General features: G+C 39.9%; 1 protein-coding gene across 2 annotated transcripts; it reads right to left on the bottom strand.

Moving 5' to 3' along the window:
- Positions 1-44: 44 nt before the first annotated feature.
- si:ch211-269e2.1 (cohesin subunit SA-2) lies at positions 45-17,301 on the bottom strand. 2 transcript variants are annotated; one of them, XM_055031550.1, is made up of 32 exons: positions 17,132-17,297; positions 16,710-16,810; positions 16,490-16,577; positions 15,926-16,090; positions 15,591-15,687; positions 15,419-15,495; positions 15,256-15,327; positions 14,773-14,977; positions 14,266-14,414; positions 14,101-14,174; positions 13,857-13,980; positions 13,675-13,773; positions 12,671-12,750; positions 12,478-12,585; positions 12,276-12,396; positions 12,064-12,169; positions 11,523-11,626; positions 11,336-11,428; positions 11,147-11,233; positions 10,537-10,737; positions 9,384-9,460; positions 9,194-9,281; positions 9,027-9,107; positions 7,746-7,838; positions 7,506-7,680; positions 4,938-5,074; positions 3,460-3,561; positions 3,204-3,355; positions 2,981-3,109; positions 2,693-2,883; positions 1,965-2,037; positions 45-1,882 (listed from the first exon to the last, which is right to left on the bottom strand). In XM_055031550.1, exons 2-32 carry the CDS (start codon positions 16,757-16,759, stop codon positions 1,747-1,749), a joined length of 3,534 nt encoding a protein of 1,177 aa, XP_054887525.1. In that variant the 5' UTR covers positions 16,760-16,810; positions 17,132-17,297; the 3' UTR covers positions 45-1,746. The 2 variants fall into 2 exon arrangements, 1 of the variants encoding a protein (XP_054887525.1); XR_008606115.1 differs by lacking the exons at positions 45-1,882; positions 1,965-2,037 and having other exon boundaries at positions 2,770-2,883; positions 3,229-3,355; positions 17,132-17,301.
- Positions 17,302-17,856: the final 555 nt, after the last annotated feature.

The raw sequence follows: 17,856 nt of genomic DNA, 5'->3' as shown, positions 1-17,856 counted from the left end.
TTCAAGTTTTTTTTTTTTATTTGGTCAAGGAGTGAACGTTTCAGTAAGAGGCTACAGGAATCGTTTTATTCAAATTATTTATGTCACAAATAGATATAAACCGTCAAGACAATAAATAATTGCCAAGAGAGCCAATGAAATCCGACACCGATATAAAAAGCTGAATTGATGAACTTGAAGATGCATTTTATATTACAGCACTGTTTTTAAAAATATATATATAATAGTCACATAATACAAACAGTCCTTGATGTAAAATCGTGTAGGCGTAATCAAACCCTGATCGACCAAAAGGTTTAAAAGACACTTTCAAACTCATCCTGTGATGACCGCTGGAGCCGCGTCGCACTTTGATACAACATAAATCCACCGTCACAAATGATATTTATGAGGCCAGAGGAGGAAAAAATGCCAACTTCACTGCTACAGAGTTGGTCACTCTTTGCTGATGCGTCCAAAAGGCGTTCTGGACAGTTTTACTCATCAGCCCAGGTGTGTGTTCTGTTCTGAGGCAGCAGCTACTTGGTTCATACACTCAAGAATTTACAACCTGTTATAAGTTTGGAAATACAAACTTTTTTCTGTGATTTTTGTAAAATGGTCAGCGTGTTTCATTCTTATTCTGCCTTAAACACAACTTTAAAAAAAACACAAAAACAAGTACGCAAGCCCTGTTTTATCACATGATCTTTGGGTTTTAAAGTAATCCTAAGAAAAAAAAAGTTATTTAGCGTCATTTACATTAAGCATATTTTTGAGTGAGGAATTCCAAACTATCCAGATGTTGCTATACATTTTCAAGCTTCTCTGTGCTTCAGCGTTTCCGGTTATTCTGATATTTTTACATTTTTCTTGAAAGTATTCAGTCTCTGAAAGTCAGTTCAGTCTTAAATGGGTGATTTCCACAGGGTTCCCACACGTCTCCATTTTAAATTTCCAGACCTTTCCGGTCTCAGTTTTCTAGATTTTTCCAGCAGTCTTGCCAACATTACATCCACCTGCTTTTTTGACGACCGGGAATAACGCACCATTCAGATTTTTCATTATAGGGTTTAAATGTAGGTCCTTAGAAGCACAGTTCATGATATTCAGTACATTCTTCTGATTCTACAAAATAAAAATTTATGTCAAAAATTCAATTTCTGTCAGGAAAAACTAAAACTTCCCTTTTTCCCATTCTTGGGTGCATTCAATTTTGAGTTTTCAATTGGTAAAGTTTGTAATGAAGCAAACTAGAATATCATCAAAATATTAATCCCAATGTTTCCCTAATGTATTTAGAAAGTTGAACCCAGGCAGGAAACATATTTTTTCATTGTTAGTTTGGTATTCTCTGTACTTATCCAAGCCTGGAAAGCTGTAAAAGCAAAATTCATCACTTTTCAAGACTGTACAGGAGCCCTGTATCCTTTTATAAATAAATAGTGTTTCTTAATTTGGCACTACTTTAACTACCAGCTTATGTCGTGTATCAAGTATCGCTAGCAACAAAAAAAAAGTGCTGTAGGATATGACAAAAAAAAACCCTGTAAATAACACAAACAGCATTAAATCATAAATAACATGATTTGGTTTGGGGGATTTCGGTCATATTTTCTTCCCTCTTTTAGAAATTATGATACAGATTGTTTAAATCTAACAAAACATTGGAGTCTGGATCTCTGCACAACCTGACGAATGCTAGTTATCAGGTGACTGGAAGTCCGGTCCGGGCGGGTGAGACGGTCCGCTCCCACTTCCCGGTCCTCACAGCTCGATGTCCACGCTGCCGTCGCCCGACTCGCTGTCGTTGCCGAGGACAGTGGCGGCCATGTCGAAGCTTCTTCCGGGGAGCTCCGGAGGGACGGAGAACGGATCCACGTCGCCCGGGTTCACCTGAGGACTGAGGAAGCGGTTCGGGTAAAAATAATGTGGAGAAAAAAAAAATAGCTTTTGTGAATCGTTTTAAAAAATAGTTTCGTCACCCGTGGCCGATGCTGGGTTTGTTGACCTTAGTAAGTTGTTCAGCTGGGCGACCTTGACACGGGGACTTGTGTCCTGAAAACATTGTTAAGAGATAAAACGTGTTGGCCACCAACTTTTCCAGAGTCGGTTCGTTATGGTCATTTTAAAATATGAAACACTAAAGTTCACCATTAAAATTCTGACAGAGGAAAGAAAAAAAAGGAGACAAAATGGAGGAAAACAAGAAGAAAGAGCAAGAAGGGAAGAAGGAAGGACACAGGGATGAAAGCAGTGAAGGAAAAGAAACTACAAAAAAGGAGACTACAAAAGGAAGGATGAAGTGAAGGAAGTAAGGGAAGCAAGGCGGGGAGGACGGATACGATTAAGAACAGAAAAAAGTAAGAACAAAATATATTATTCATCTTAGACAATGAAGAGAAGAAAGGAAGAACGAAAAAAAGAAAGTAGGATAAAATAAGAATATATAATGACAAGGATGCATGGATGGAAAGGTCACAAATAAAAGAAAGAACACAAAGAAAGATAAGAGAAGGGAAAGACAAAAACGTGAAAGAAAGCAGAGATTGAAGGACGAAGAAGGGAATCAAGTCTGGAAATATTTTCCCCGGCTCTTCTTTCGTTTCTCCAGACTTCCCCAGAACTAGAAGATATTTCAATCAAATCACCTGCTTTTCTAGACTAAGTCGGAGCCCTCGCTCATTCTGCAAAGACAGGCGCAGGGTCATACCTTCCAGTTTCTGTTTGGAGACAGGAGAGCGACTGTGAAGGCAGGGCCTCCTGTCTGAGCTCACATACGACACGGCGTCCTCCATTTCTGCCACCGCCAATAAAGACGCGCGGTAGTAGATGAGCGGCTGCCAGCAGTCCTCCCTGAGGTCAATTATGTGCTCTGCTGTGTGTTTTTGCAGGTAGGAGAGCCTGAGAATACAGAGGGAGGGAAAATAAAAAAATAAAAGAGTTTGAGAAATGTCAAAGTTCATATCCGTCCAAGTTGCCCGTTGATTGCAACACTCACACTGCCTTCTTGTCTGGCTTGAGCAATTTGTTGGAGAACTCGCTAAGGATGGTCAGGTAGGAGAGGTACGGAGGTGTTGCGTTGTCTGGAGTCTGTCTGAATTCTTGGAAAACAAACTCCACGCCGTTCCTGAACACAGTCGCACGGGAACTTGAGCCGAACGGAAATGGGAACCGACACGGATCCGACAACAGTCGGGAGACGCGAGGAGCGCCCGGCTGACCTGTGGATCATGACGAGACACTCACGAAACTTGACAAGGTCTCCGAATGTGAGGGCGAAGCGCCTGGCCAGCTCCTTAATGCAGGTGAAAGTCTGCACTCTCGAGTGAGCCCGGCCACCGCTCTCTTGTTCCCTCTTAAGCTGCACAAACAGCTGGGGAGAAGTGAAAAAAAAAAACATCAGCAGCTGTGCTGACAGAAGAGGAGGTTGGTTTTTTTGTTGTTGTTTTGTTTTCGAATGAGCAAACCGTGTTTTACCTGCTGCAAGCAGAGCACCAGAGTGCGAGTGCTCTCTATTTTATCCGTCTGTCTGGTCCTGTAAATCGTTTCCTTGATGATGTCGCCGAAGTCGCTGTAATGCTGGGGACGAAAAAAAGAAATAAATAGTCATTTTTGCAATACGTTACCGAAAGACGCATCATTTGACGTCGTGTAGCACCAGCAGACAGCTGAGAATGTGCACAAGTTTTAGGAAATATTTGAGACTGCAACTTAAACTCAAAAGTTAGGTTTACTTGGAACCCTAACATCTTATTGCAACACTGAAACATGACCTACTAATCAGTACTTTTGACCGTTTGCATTTCTTTTAAGTAAAATCATTTCTTTTAAGTAAAATCCCCCAGCCTTACTGCAGCTGACCTGCACAATGATGCATGTTTGACACATGCCCTAATAAAGCATTCTACAAACCAGAACTGCAAAAAAGTGCTTAATTATGCCATTACCAATTACGCCTAATGTCACTAATTTACATTTAAGTGCACTGGACATTCGAATGAACAATCTGAATTCTGTCTTTTTAGAAGAAACATTATTTCAGGAAGCTGGAGATTATAACAGAGGCAAAAATACATGTCCACCCTGTTATGAAACTTTTTGTTCAGTATCAGAACAGAAAAATAAAAAGTAAAAATACAGCAGTACTTTACTACTAACACTACGATAATTAATAAATACACTGGTTTCTGACTTGAATGTGTGCAACTCCAGTTCGATGTCTTTGACAGGAAGTTCAACTTCCGAGGCAAAATGAACGCATCACTAGACCCAGAATTGTCAGGTGGTATTCTTGTTTCTCTTTGATTGTACTTAACGCACTACAAGAATTCATGGGAGTCATTTTAATTTATGAATGGGTGACTAAGAGGGGGGGTAAAAAAATCACAAAAAGCATCCAAACTGATCTGTTTTTTTTTTTTGTTTGTTTTACTTCTTTCCTGTGTTGGGGGGGGGAAATTGCTCGCTTGAAAAGTATGCATGATAACGAAATACCAAATATCCTGCAAAAGCAAAGGACATATGATACAGAAGTGAAAAAGTTGAGTCAAATAAATATTCATCAACATGTTACGTTTTTTCAGAAATGTCTATGATGCCTCTTAAAAAAAAAAAATCCAAGCAAAATATTTATTTATTTAGTGACCGAATTTGGGAAGTAAAATTTAATTCCGCTCACACAAAATATAAAGAAACATAGAATGCACAAGTTTTTGTTATTGTATCAAATATAATAATATATATAATAACATATATATATATATATATATATATATATATATATATATATATATATATATATATATATATATCTTAACCCTATCAGACAAAAGAACTTCATTGATTTTTGCAACAAAAAAAACAAAAAAAATCATAACAATGAATCTATATGTATATGCGAACATGAATAGATGCGATCTCTGGCATCCAACCCATGTGACGGCGTTAACCTTCACCTTCATGTAGTGCGCGTAGATTCCCGCCGCCGCGCTCATCTCCAGCACTCCGTGTACGATCAACTTGCAGAAGGCCGCCAGCAGATTCCTTCTTCTGTGCAGCTCTTCCAGCCTCTCCACTTCAGAGCTCTCGCTGGCTGAGGGAGAGGAGGGGTGGGGTGTGGTTGAAACACGTGATTGGATGTGAAATGGTCAAGAAGTACAAAAAAAAAAAAAAAAAAGACGAGGAGAAAAATATGGGGGGGGGGAGAGGGATTAATCGCACAGAATCATATAATGGAAAGAAGAAGAAAAAAAAGAAGAACAAAGCCTAAACGAGGAGAGTGAGAGTTTGAGTCTTGGGACGATGGCTTTAGCAGGTGGAAATCAAAGATAACATCAGACTGTAGTTATGGGTGTGACACCATGTGGCTTCAATCTTTCACAAGGCTAATAAAATGGTCTCGGAGGCGAGCCAGAGTTAATGGAATTTTCTCACGAAAAGAGATTGCCCTGATTTCTTGATTTTTTTTTTTTTTTTTTTTTGATTTACCCCAGCGCCCCTGCCCTCTGAGTGATCTCTGATCCCGCGGCTAATAGAAAACACTGTCCATATAACAAAATCATTACCAGGAATAGCCAATAAAACAAGGGCTTTTTATTACATGTTCAAAAACCAATAATCTTGGATTACATTTGCTTGAACATTTAAGAGAGTCCCACCAGGACCGTTATTGGCTTTTCCCGGACTTCTCCCACGTTTTGGATGCAATATGTCTGTGGAAGCAGAAGCTGCTATGAGAGACAATGAAATATTTCGGATGCCGTGAATGAATTCAGACGTTTACCTGCAGGACTCTGCAAAGAAATCACCCCATCCCCCCCCCCCCCCCTCAACTATTCCCCCACGTCACTCTTGTTTTCCTCATTATGAATCAAAGAGGAGCGCGCCGCCGTCATCATCATCACCGGGTTTACACGCTGCATCGCTTTGCATAACAAAGTCAAACACGCTTCCATACAAATTAGTCAATCCTGTTTCAGTCTGCAGGTATTAACGGGGCCTCCTTTGTAATTGGGTGGGGGGGTCAATTGTCAGGTCAGGTTGGAAATCGGGAGACATTTACAGTCGGGCAAACAGCTCTGCCGCGACTTATCAAGCCAAACGTGTGGCCGTGTATTTAATAATTGGCGTTGCTGCGCGCACAGCAAGCTGCGGGGTTTTCTACTCTGAGGCGAAGCGGAGTGACAGTGCCATCTACTGTGCAACGCTGCAGGGAAGGAAAGTTCTCCGCACTTAACTTTGCGTGCAACTCTTCTTGCACTTTCACTCCTCTGCTGGCCTCAGACAAAAAAAAAAACACACACACACACAAAAAAACTCTACAAAGCATAAAGCTGAATCTGTTTTCTATTTTTGTATCTTCCTGTTTTTTTGTGCGAAGTGGTTCAGATAAAAAGCTAAATCTTGTCATCTTTTAAATGTTGGAGAACATTCGCTTTCTCCGATGGTTTGATCTACCTAAACTGCAAAAGCCCAAAATGTCCAAATGTTCTGGGTTTCATCAAAGACATCACGTTTTTCAACATGACATACTTTTTCACTTCTTTTTTCACCCCCTGCTCCTTTTTTCCTCCTAATATCCTCTTCAAGTTTTGAAAGAAACCTACAGCTTAATCAAAATGAGACAGAATATCATTGTGAAGTTTATTAATTTCAGCAATTCGATTCAGATTACATTAATTAATAGCACACAAAGTAATACCTTTCAAGCACTTATTTCTATCAACGTTACTGATTGTTGCTGGTAGCTTACGGACTCTCAGAAAACTAGAATATCACATACCACCAATTAATTAAAAAAAACAACGCTTAATACAAAAATGTCATGCTATGGTCTACGCAAACATGGGGAAGGCTGCTGACACCCTCCGGAAGGAGAGTAAGCCTCAACGGATCAATGTTAATGAATCTAATCTGAGCACAGTGACGGAAAGTTGAGTGGAAGGAAGAAAAACAACTGTCTTGAAAGGATTTCGAAACAAAGCCCATTAAGCAGTTTGAGTTTCATGGTTCCCTCTGCTGACAAGTTTTATAAAAATGTTGACATCCGACAGCTCAGCCTGAAAACAAAAACTAGTTGTACTAACTGTCTTATTATAAGTTTTGTTCTGAGAAACATAATTTTGATCATTTTCATGAGCTGAAAGCCACAAGTGTTTACTTTAAGAACTTTATCCTGTTTTATTCTGTTACTTCCTTAAACTTAATTCTGATTCATGCTTATGCTATTTCAGCATCATGGGTTTTTTTGTCTTAATTTCTATGCACAAACTATATCAAACAATATTTTGAAATTAGAAATTGGTCCAGCATGTTTTTCATATGAAAACATCTTTTTTTTAGTTCTTTTTTTTCTGGGTAAAGTCATAAACATCCTGAAGTTCACAACTTGAACTTCTGTCACAACTTCCTGAGATAAAAACCCTCAAATGATGATCCATTAAATTGGCAGCAAAATATTTTATGTGGATATACAATTCTCTATATGAAGGTTAAAGTGAAATAAAAGGAAAAGTAAATCTTACCTCTGCTCTGGTTGTCGCCATCTGGGACGACAAACACGTTCCTGCATACAAAGGTGAGCAGCGCCCTCTGCAGTTTGGGACTGGGAGTGTAGAGCAGGGGGCCGAAGCAGGTGGAATCCCAAACCTGCAGCTGGTATGAGTGAGCCGTCAGGACATCGCACACACCCAGGAACGCCTGAGGAAAGGGGAAGGTTAGGAAAGAAGGTGGTAAGATGTTCTTCACCCCGCTTCCCGCTGTACCTGATTGTTCACGCCGTGGTTGCAGTGGGAGAGACACCGATAGCTCCTCTCACAGAAGAGACGCAGCTGGAGCCTCTGGGCCACAGCTTTCTCCTAAAATATAAAAATTAAAAAAAAATACACATCTCCAAAATTTTCCAGAGGGATCACAAAGCTAGAAAAATGCATCCACCTTTCCTGACAGTGCAAACACAATCATGCTAAGCATAAATCTCCTAAAATTGACGATTGATGCGCTCCGACTAGATGTATGACCTATATTTTTTTGTTTTGTTCTATGTTTTTGGAAATATTGGTAAAGTTCATTTAAACTGGTTGATTTCCAAAATTCATTCTCAAATGAAAGCAATTCAGTGAGAATCAAGGCTGCATTGAACTGACAAATAGTGGAGTGCTGTCACCGTTCACAGCAAGTCACACAGAAACAAACAAACTATTTGGCCTTTGCAACATGGAGTTTATAGGGAGGAGTGAACCTGAGGTTTTCACACACGAGAACATTCATCGGCTGTCAAGCATGGTGGTGGCAGCATCGTGACGATCCCATGCCTGTTTTTAACATGTCTGTGTTTGAACAAATAAAAGTTTTACTGAATGGAACTGACTTGTGGATTCTAGAAGCTGATGGGATACTGAAGGAGGAAGAATGCCTCTGGACTTTTTTTTTAAACCGCAAATTAACAGCTACATGGTTGAAAGTCGGATGTTCCCACAGCACAATGATCCCAAACGCACAACCAAACCGGTGTGGGAGTAAACGAAACTTGCTAACATTGATGCCCAACCCATTGGAATATTGAGAAACCAAATCGTGAAAACGAACCATTTCAAATTAACTCTACCACTTCTGCCAAGAACAGCAAATTTCCAATCAGTTTGTTGCTGTAGTTTTGCATCAGCAGTGAAAATCAATGTGGATTGATTTTCCCCATTAAACTGAATCTGCATGTGGAGTTTTCATTATATGCGACCTAAAAATAATACCTAAAATGCGTTGAAATGATGCATCATTATGCACCCGGACAACAGTTCAAATACATGATTAGAAAACCAAAATGAACATGGAATTCATTCCCATAGCGTGTGTATTTAGACTTTACAATTAAAATAAAGAATATAGAGTAATCACAGCCAAATAAACAGTACAGTGCAGTATTTTCTTAATGTACATTTTGAATTGGAGAAGAAAGTTTCCTACTCATAACAAACCTGCACATACAAAGAAGTTCAAGTTCACTGCTGATCAGATTGATCATGCTTTCATGGTGCAGCTGTACTCACCCTGCAAGTTAGAGTTTGGCTGCTTTTACTGAGGGACCACAGCATGGCAAACGACATGCACTGCAGTGCCTCCTCCTGAGCCTGTGGAAACAACACCTAATCAGAGAAAAACACAGAAAACAACAACAACAAAAAAACATTAAAAGTGTCTAATTTAATAACGGCACCTCTGGCGGTGGTCCTCCCAGGCTGCTGTCCTCCGTCAGGAGAGGAGACAGCAGGTCAAACACGCTCCATCGACTGAGGTCATGACAGCTAAAGCAACGCAGACAGAGACAGGTTGGAACAGGATCGAACTACAAGCAGTTTACACTGAACTGTTGAGTTGGCTGTGCGTCCTCGTCGGCCGAATCTCACTTGTGGAAAGCTCTGAGTTTCTTCAGTGTCGCTACGATTTGCCTCGTCTCGTCTTCCTCAGCAGAAAAACAGCCACGCTGCAAGAGAGCGTGAAAACAGAAAAGCTGCCCAGTTAGGTAGGACTCCCTGTTTATTTCACAGAAAATAAATTCCACGCTTATGAACAAAACATAAGACATCTCTGATTAAATTGTCGGATAAATCTGAGGCATGTCAGGTACACACATCCTCTATTTTCTAAAACCAAGTAAATTTTGAAGTGTGAATAGTTTCTGAAAAAATTGTCACAAAAAGAATTCTGTATTTTTTTTCCCAATACGCCATTTATTAGATTTTCTTAACATTTGGAAATTTGTGAGCAAAGCATTTACCACAGAAAAAGAAAAATAAAGCTCATGTTGACAATAACTTCCACTCTGATGTAGGAATAAAGGAATATTTCAAGATTTTTTTTTCCAATATAACCAGATCAGCTCTAGTTGGAAATCCTTTCCAAACTGGACCAGAATATACTACTCTCAATACATGTCTTATCAAATCTAGTTTTGGAGTGTTCAGTGTTTATCTTGCATGTTAAAATCTATGTAACTTTAGCATAAGATTTAATCTGTTTTTAACAAAAAGGAGGTTTTCAATGCATACAGCAAATGCACATGTAATTGATATCCTTGATCTAAGAAAGTTTAGAGTCCAAAAAAGCTGTAAAATGATTAAATATATAATAACATATAAATTAACTAATTAAAATTAGTGTGCATTAATCTGTGATTCAAAACACAGCGGATAAATCAAACTGGACAAAGACCCAACTTGTGATGTGGTAAATTAAAGATAAATGACAACTTAAATGCAAGCTCAAGCAGAAAAAAAAACAAAAAACAAAAACAGTATTTTTCAGGAATTCAGATTTTTATCTGAGGCCTGGAACCGCAAACATTTTCCCATAACATATTTTCAAAACACAAAGCCCAACTGTTCCAGAGTTTTAAATACTGCGTAGGAACCCTAAGCGCTCATGTTGGCCACTGCTTGCTTATCTTATCAGAATCTAAAATTGACAAAAGTATGGCTCGGACAACAAAGGCACTAAAAACAGATGACGGCTAATTTCCAAAAATATATTTGGCTGCACAAAGGGAACCGAGACGCCTACCCTGAGCGACTCCCCCATCGTCTCTGTCAGTCGGTCCACCCAGCGCTGGACCAGAGAGTCCCTTGAGGCTCCGGCCGCCGCAGCCCAGGCTGCGCCACCGCCACACAGACTGAGGTATGTTCGAGCCGCTGCTTCCAGAACCGCGGCACCCGAGTGAAGGTCCAAAACAGCTGCCATCTCCATCATCAGGCTTGAAACTGACTGCACAAATGGCGTCATACGAAATAGTTAACTATTTTTGTTGTTTACGCTATCAACTAAAGACACATGAAAAAGCAAAAAAAAAACAGAAATGATATTGGATTAGTTGTTTTTCTAAATCTCTTATTGGCTAAATTTTCCATGTGATTTTACAAAAAAATTAAATAAATAACTAGCAGTACTAAAAGTCAACACACACAAAAATGTAAGAACTCTGCAGTGGATTGATGAGATGAACTAAACTGGATGTTTAAAAGATAAACTAGAAACACTTCATTTCCCCCCATTTTAAAAATAAAACAGTTTTTTTTTAATTAAAGCTCAATTATCACTAACCTCTTTAATATACGAAAAACACTGCAGTTTAAAATATTTTATTATTTAATATGGAACTGGCTGTGATGCAGACCTGTGTGTTTTTAGCCTCTTGACTGTCTGGGTGGAAGTACTGAGGAATTCGCATCAGGGAAGCAACAGTGTCTTCACTACATGAAAACTGCAGAAACACAATAAAATAATTCACATCATTATTATTTTTATTTTTTTACCACATAGAGGGAACAGAGCTAGTGACAGAGGCTGCATGTGGTATAAATACCTTAGAGAGTAACTTGGGAAGCACAGAAAACAGATGATCAGTGAGCTTTAGACAGTCGTCAGCTTGGATTTTCTTTTCTCTATTGCTCATGATCTGTTAGCAAACAAAGTTTGTTTGTGGCATTTCAATTTGAAGCCTTAATGTTCGACCAGATTAAAAGTGAGACATCATTCAGCCTTCTTTTCACCTTTTTGGCGCCGCTCCTCCCCACCAGAGATGGCCCTTCTGTGGCCTGACGTACCGACGCAACCAGGATCTCCACAATCACTGCTTGTTCTGCTGGAGTAAAACCTACAACACAAACACCCACGGTTTGAGTAATACCTATACAATATATTAGTAAGATATTGCTAAATCTTATGAAATCCTGTAACTATTGACAAATTTAAAACATTTTCTTCAAAATATGTTGCAATTATGTTGTATGACAAAGCAAAAGGAATATTGGGTATCGCAGCGTTTGAAAGGGTGTGCATAAGACTGTCTCAAACATGACATAACACGTGTTCTGAACATGAATGTTTAAGACTGTGGTCATGAAGTGTCATTCACTTTTAATGCAGCTTTGCTTTAAAAGTGTTATTTACCAAATCACACTTCAGGGCAACAATCAGAAACATTCACAGAGACTCCTTCATGTTTGCAGCTTGTGTTATGTCATGTTTATGACAGTACCAGACAAAGCAGTTTTCTTTTTTCCCCCGTAACTCACACACATGCTTTTCTACCTGAGCTGTTCTGCAGCAGTGCAGCTGTGAGCGTGGGCCAGTCTTTCAGCAGAGACCCACCGCAGTCCCAAAGGCTGTCCACCAGGTAAACAACATGCTTGTGGAGCTGAAGATTTACGTGATTAAATTTTTTTTTTTAAATCATCCATTAAATATGAAACGCAACAAGCATTTATTTTGTGAACTAAAAACATTTAAAAACAACCCGTCACCTCAGACTCCTGATAAAACAGCAGTAAAGCTTTAAGTCTGTCGAGCATCTGTTGTCTTCGCTCGTCCTCGTCGCTCCTTTCATGCTGGTTATCAGAGGTGGGAGCTACAGCACTGAGAATCCTGAAACAGACCAATGACGTTTCTTGTTTTCGTCAAAACAAGTAATTAGTATATTTAGCCGAGCGACGGAAGCGTTTTTACCTTGAGTAGAGCAGCTCCCCTGCAGTGGCAGCCAGAGGCCGATGAGAGGAGTAAACAACCTGAAGGAGCTGCTTGTAGTCTTCAGATGTCAGCACATCGTCTGTGGCTCTGGGGAGCAGGGGAGAGAAGGATGATGGGGAGGAAAAAAAGCAAAAAGCAAAATAAAAATGGAATCAATATTAATACAACTTACCTGGAGATTAGCACCAATAGTTTCATGGTCTGTACTGCCACCTCATTGTCCTTATCTAGCACCATGGAGAGCAGACGATTCTGCCACACAATGGGACAGAGAATACAATGACGATAAAGGACACTTGGTCCTCAGGGAGAAATGTGGACTGTTTAACTGAAAGTTTTTATCAAATATTTTCATAGTTTCGTAAGTACTACTATTAAATATATCCCTTTCAAAGGTATTGACCTCTTAAACATTTTTTTTATGTAAGCTGCATTACCACGACTCTAGTATGTATTTATTGGTACTTTATGTGATGGTTCAACACAGAGTATGATTGTAATATGTAATAAAAAAGGATCACTGGTTTTCTAATTTTATTTTTACCATGTATTTTCTTCTTTCGAAATTAAAAACATTGAAAAGGTTGGAAAGTATTGGTTCCTAGACCCTGAGTGAACATAAATGTCTTGGGGGAATTTCTAACAACAGCTTTCTTCATTTAGTTCCACCATTTATGCCAGATTTACTGAATCTATAGCTGATAGTTTGTGTTGATAGAGCCACCTGAGCTGTCAATCACTACAACTCCTCTGAAGTAAACACTGTCCTGTTGGCTACTTCTCTTTCTGGTTGATAAAGATCTGTTCTATTCTACAATCTGATTAATCTTCTTTAATATGCCTCATGCCTCCATACTGTATTTATACCGAGATTAAACTACACACAGATTGACTCTACCCACCAATTAACACAACTGATTGCATTCCATTTCATTTAGGGGAATCAAATTAAAGGCACCCCACTTTTTATATTTTTGACTTGTACAAAGCTTTTTCTTGCAATTCCACAATTTTACACAACTTTCTGTTGGTCTACCAATAAAATACACTAGAGTTTGCAGTTGTGACACAATAAAATACTAATAAGTTCTTTGGGGTGTGAATATTTTTGCATTGTGATCCAGATACAAGAATTCATAAGACATAGTGTGCAGCTTAAACAGGGAGCTTGTTTACCTTGAAGCGACTGATGAATAGATCGAGTTTAGGGAGGAGGACAGGATCACCGAACAGACCCTGCAGAGCTAACACACACTTCAGACGCACATCTGGTACCTGAAAGGTGACATATAAAGAGTCTCAGTTTGTTTTCAGGATCTGAAAAGCTGCTTGAATTGCTTGTAAAAGCAGCTGTTGACCTTGTCGTGCATCATCCAGCCCATGTATTTGAGGTAACTATCATTGAGGAATGATGAACTGCAGAGCTTCATCCACAAGCCCAACTCCTCCATGCAGACTGAGCGAATTTCTGGAAGCATATCCCTGCTCAAATGTATACAATATGTGCGGAGTATTACCTGTCAACATAAAAACGCTACAAGCTTTTTTTTAAAAAAAGTAATTAAATAAATTGCAAGCAGCAGTGTAAGAAGTGTTGTGTACCGATATCTTTTGAGGAAAACCCCTTTGAAGATGACGTCCATCGTGCTCTCTACCTCCGCCCTCTTTTCCTGCAACTTTTAGAGGTGTCGGAGTGCATTCAAATTCGATTCAGTCACAAAAGGCTAACACTGAGGCCTCCAGGCGTCTTCAATCCACAAATCTTACCTCCGAGATCTTCTTCTGCGTCCTCTCCAGTTGCTGGGTCTTCTGTCTCACCGTCTTCGTCCTCTGCACGTTGTACAGCTTCTGACTGTTTTCGATCCCGACGCTCAGGCTCAGAGCCACGCTCAGCAGAGAGCTCAGCAACTTCACCGCTTGACACACACACACACACACACACACACACACACACACACACACACACACACTCAGATCAAAGAGTCCATGTTAAATGATTTAACAATTATTACTGCATTTGTATGTGGAAAGCCAGATGGACCAAAACCACCTGATATTGTGTGTTTTTGAGGCTTTGTTCACATGTTATTTGCAGAGTTTGCATGTTGCTTATCAAATACGTGTCAGATTCAACTTTTAAATTACATTTTAACAAAACATCTGACACAAGCACACACAAGAAATTAATGACAATAGTTTAAATTTTTTTTAAATTATCATGTTTTTGGCCCTGCTGGACTTTCATATAGCATCCACATGCGTCTCGTCTCTTACCCGCGAGCGTGCATGTGTGTCTGAACGCCCTTACGTATGAGTTGGACAGCTCAGTGAGCAGCGAGATGAGGCTGTTCATCAGGTAGCTGTCAAAAAGGACGCTGTGCTGACACTGAGCCACCAGCACCGACACAAAGTCGCAGAACTCTGAGTGAAACCAGCGACCGGACGGCCCGGACTGCACGAGTGGATACTCTGCACTATCCTAGAGTTTAGATGGATACAGAAAAAGGATACCATCTCAGAGCAGCAGAGATTTGAGCGTGACAAAATGACAAGTAGCATCATTATATAGTAGAAGAGTATTGCAAAGTGGTGATATTGTTGTGATAAATTTGTGTTCCACGAAAGATGTTTGTGGAAAAGATGTTTAGTTGCGTACACCGTAACTCAGACATATTTATTATGGTTTGAAAAGTACAATGCATACCACTAAAGGTGCTAAAATAATCTAAAGTCATCAAGTTAACAGCATGTACTGACTGCATCCATGGGCCACGTGACGGTCAGAATCCAAGGAAAAGCCAGGAATCGCTTATACTGCAGACCAACAACCTGAAACACACAAACGTCCACATCTGTTTAAGGCAGCCACTCTTTGTAAACATACGGGGGAGAGGACAGGACAAAATATAGAAGTGTTCACCTCATCCAGCTCCTCGACCATTTTATTCTTCACGTGCTTGTCCTCTTTACTCTGGCACATCTCTGCTGTGACCGCGCCTGGAGAGAATGCGAAAACAGAAGGACGTATACATAAAACCGGTTCTGTGTGCCTGCCGTGTTTCTGACTGTTGGAAGGAGTATGAATTGCTTGCCTTTGCAGCCACAGCACTGGATAAAGAAGCTGATGAGGTCGAGTAGAGAGGCATCTCTGTCCGTCACGTATGCTTCAATCCAATCATCTATCACGGCCTGTCCAGGCACCAGGTAATAATCAGAGAATTAATTTATGCTAGAACATATTCTTACTTAACTGTTGGTTTAATAGGAAGAGCCTCAGGCATTATATGGTGGAGACACTCGCCTTTTTCAAACCAAAAACAACACAAAGGCCTACATCACATCCTAAAACAACATCTTGATGATCGTCAAATTTTGGGGAAAACTGGGAGGTGTCTACCAGTAATGTGTGCTTGCTAAGTCATTTTACCTGTATGGCACTCTTGCCCATGGTGATCACCTCAAACAAGGTGACTGCCTCCACTTGCTTCTCTTTGGCGTGTTTGCCCCGTGCCCTCCGAACGCTGCTTCCACTGGCTCTGGCCCTTTTGCTCTTGACATTTTCCGAGACGCTGCACGCTCTTCTTCTTCGCCTCTGCGTAATTACATTTTTATTTTAATTAGTAATGACACTGAGATTTAAAATTTGTAATTTGTAAAAAAAAAAAAAAAAAAAAATGGCGTAAAAAATATTCACAGATATTTATAATTTGGATCACTAAGCTTCTAAAAGGTTTACAGTCCATTGTATGATCAAGTTATCCATCACACCATTTATTTGGAAACATTTTATTTTTAACTGTACTTGAAATATCACAGAAATTCGCTTATACTGTATATACGTTGTTGTAGTTACACAACGTGAAAAGGTTCAGTTGAAAGCAATAACTTTACAAGCCACTGTTAGACTATAAAAGCATCCCCTCTTCACTTGAGTTAATGAGTCTCATCTCTCTATTTCTGCAGGAAAACAGCATCGGTAGAAGAAACCCACCACACTCTTCTGTCTGTTCTCGTTCCCTGACTCATCCTCAGAGGGACTAACAGCTCCAGAGGAGGTCGCCTCAGCCTGAGAGTTTGCACTGGAAAACCAAAAAGACAACGACAACAACAACAACAACAAAAATCATCATATTTGATTTCATAAATCTAGAAGGAAATTTTAAAACTACATCAAAATAGCGTCATCCACAGTTTTGGTGACCAATAGTTACTTTTTCTCTGAAGACCTGGATGCGGCTGCAGCAGAAGGTTCTGGTATCATCTCCTCCTTAGATCTTCACACCGGACTCACCATGGTGCAGTCAGAGGGATGCTTGTGCAGACAACAACAACTCGCGTTCGTAAACAATAACAAAAGCTCGCAACTTTGCCTCTTTCTGTAGGCGCAGCTGGTAGTCTCAATTAGTCCAAAAATAGCAAATAAAATAAATATCTGAGTTTAGCAGACGGAAGGTGGTTAAACTGTACAATTTATATTAAGCGTGCGTTTTTTATTTTTTTAAAGATGCCCTAATTACGATCCGTGAAATTTTAAAGAAATGCGAGTAGCTTCTTTAATCCAATAAAACAGCTACAGCACATGGAAATAAGTAGACAATAACCTATAGGTGACTGTTATACTGTCCAAACTTACCTCCATTACACGGGTTTGTGACTTTGTGATGCTGATTGATGCTTCGGTTTCAATCTGCGGCATGTCAGAGTCAAATAATTTAAAGGGTTTCTCTCATTTCCTCCGTCGTCGAACCGAGCTCTCACAGTCAAGCTATCGGACAGCCTAAATCGAGCTGATTGGCTGTAAAATGAAATGCTGACACCTGATAGGCTCTTTGAAACGTCAGCGGTCGTTACGTCCCTCCCGTTGCGGCTGTGGCAGCAGACGCGCGCGCCCGTCTGGGTTGGGGTTGTTTTTTTGTTTTTTTTTGCTGCCACAGCTGAGGCACAGCTGGGCTAAAACTAAAACCTACGTCCTCGACCTTTAGTAACGTGTCAGGTTGACATAAATAAAACCTAATAGCACTGTTGTTTCTGCTAATCCTTTGCAGAGTTTTTCGTAACAGGATTCAAACACTGCCCTGGTGTGTTTTTTAATTAAGAACTCTCGACAGGACGGGAGCTGTGACGGTATTTCCTGGTTTTACATCATTTAAACAGCAGGGGGAGCTATTTATCTATCTTTGGTACTGTCGAGAGTGGCGGCCAGAAGCCCACAGATTATAGAATGGCGTCTTTTATTTCATTGATTAATTTTTATAGTAAAATACAGCTACTGTATATATATCAGACAGTGATAGATATATCACTCCAAGTTATGTATCTAAAGAGTTTATTTATAAAAATAAAATTTAAAAAATTTGT

The sequence above is a fragment of the Poeciliopsis prolifica genome, unplaced genomic scaffold, assembly GCF_027474105.1.
Source record: "Poeciliopsis prolifica strain line A6 unplaced genomic scaffold, Auburn_PproV2 SCAFFOLD007, whole genome shotgun sequence".
NCBI lineage: Eukaryota > Metazoa > Chordata > Actinopteri > Cyprinodontiformes > Poeciliidae > Poeciliopsis > Poeciliopsis prolifica.
This window is presented reverse-complemented; position numbering and strand designations above follow the sequence as displayed.

Coding starts and splice junctions, on each gene's coding strand:
- si:ch211-269e2.1 (XM_055031550.1), bottom strand. CDS start 16,759: ATGATACCAGAACCTTCTGCTGCAGCCGCATCCAGGTCTTCAGAGAAA. Junction 11,627..12,063: donor ACTGCTGCAGAACAGCTCAG/GTAGAAAAGCAT, acceptor TTTGTGTTGTAG/GTTTTACTCCAGCAGAACAA. Junction 10,738..11,146: donor AAGAGGCTAAAAACACACAG/GTCTGCATCACA, acceptor CCATTTGTGCAG/TCAGTTTCAAGCCTGATGAT.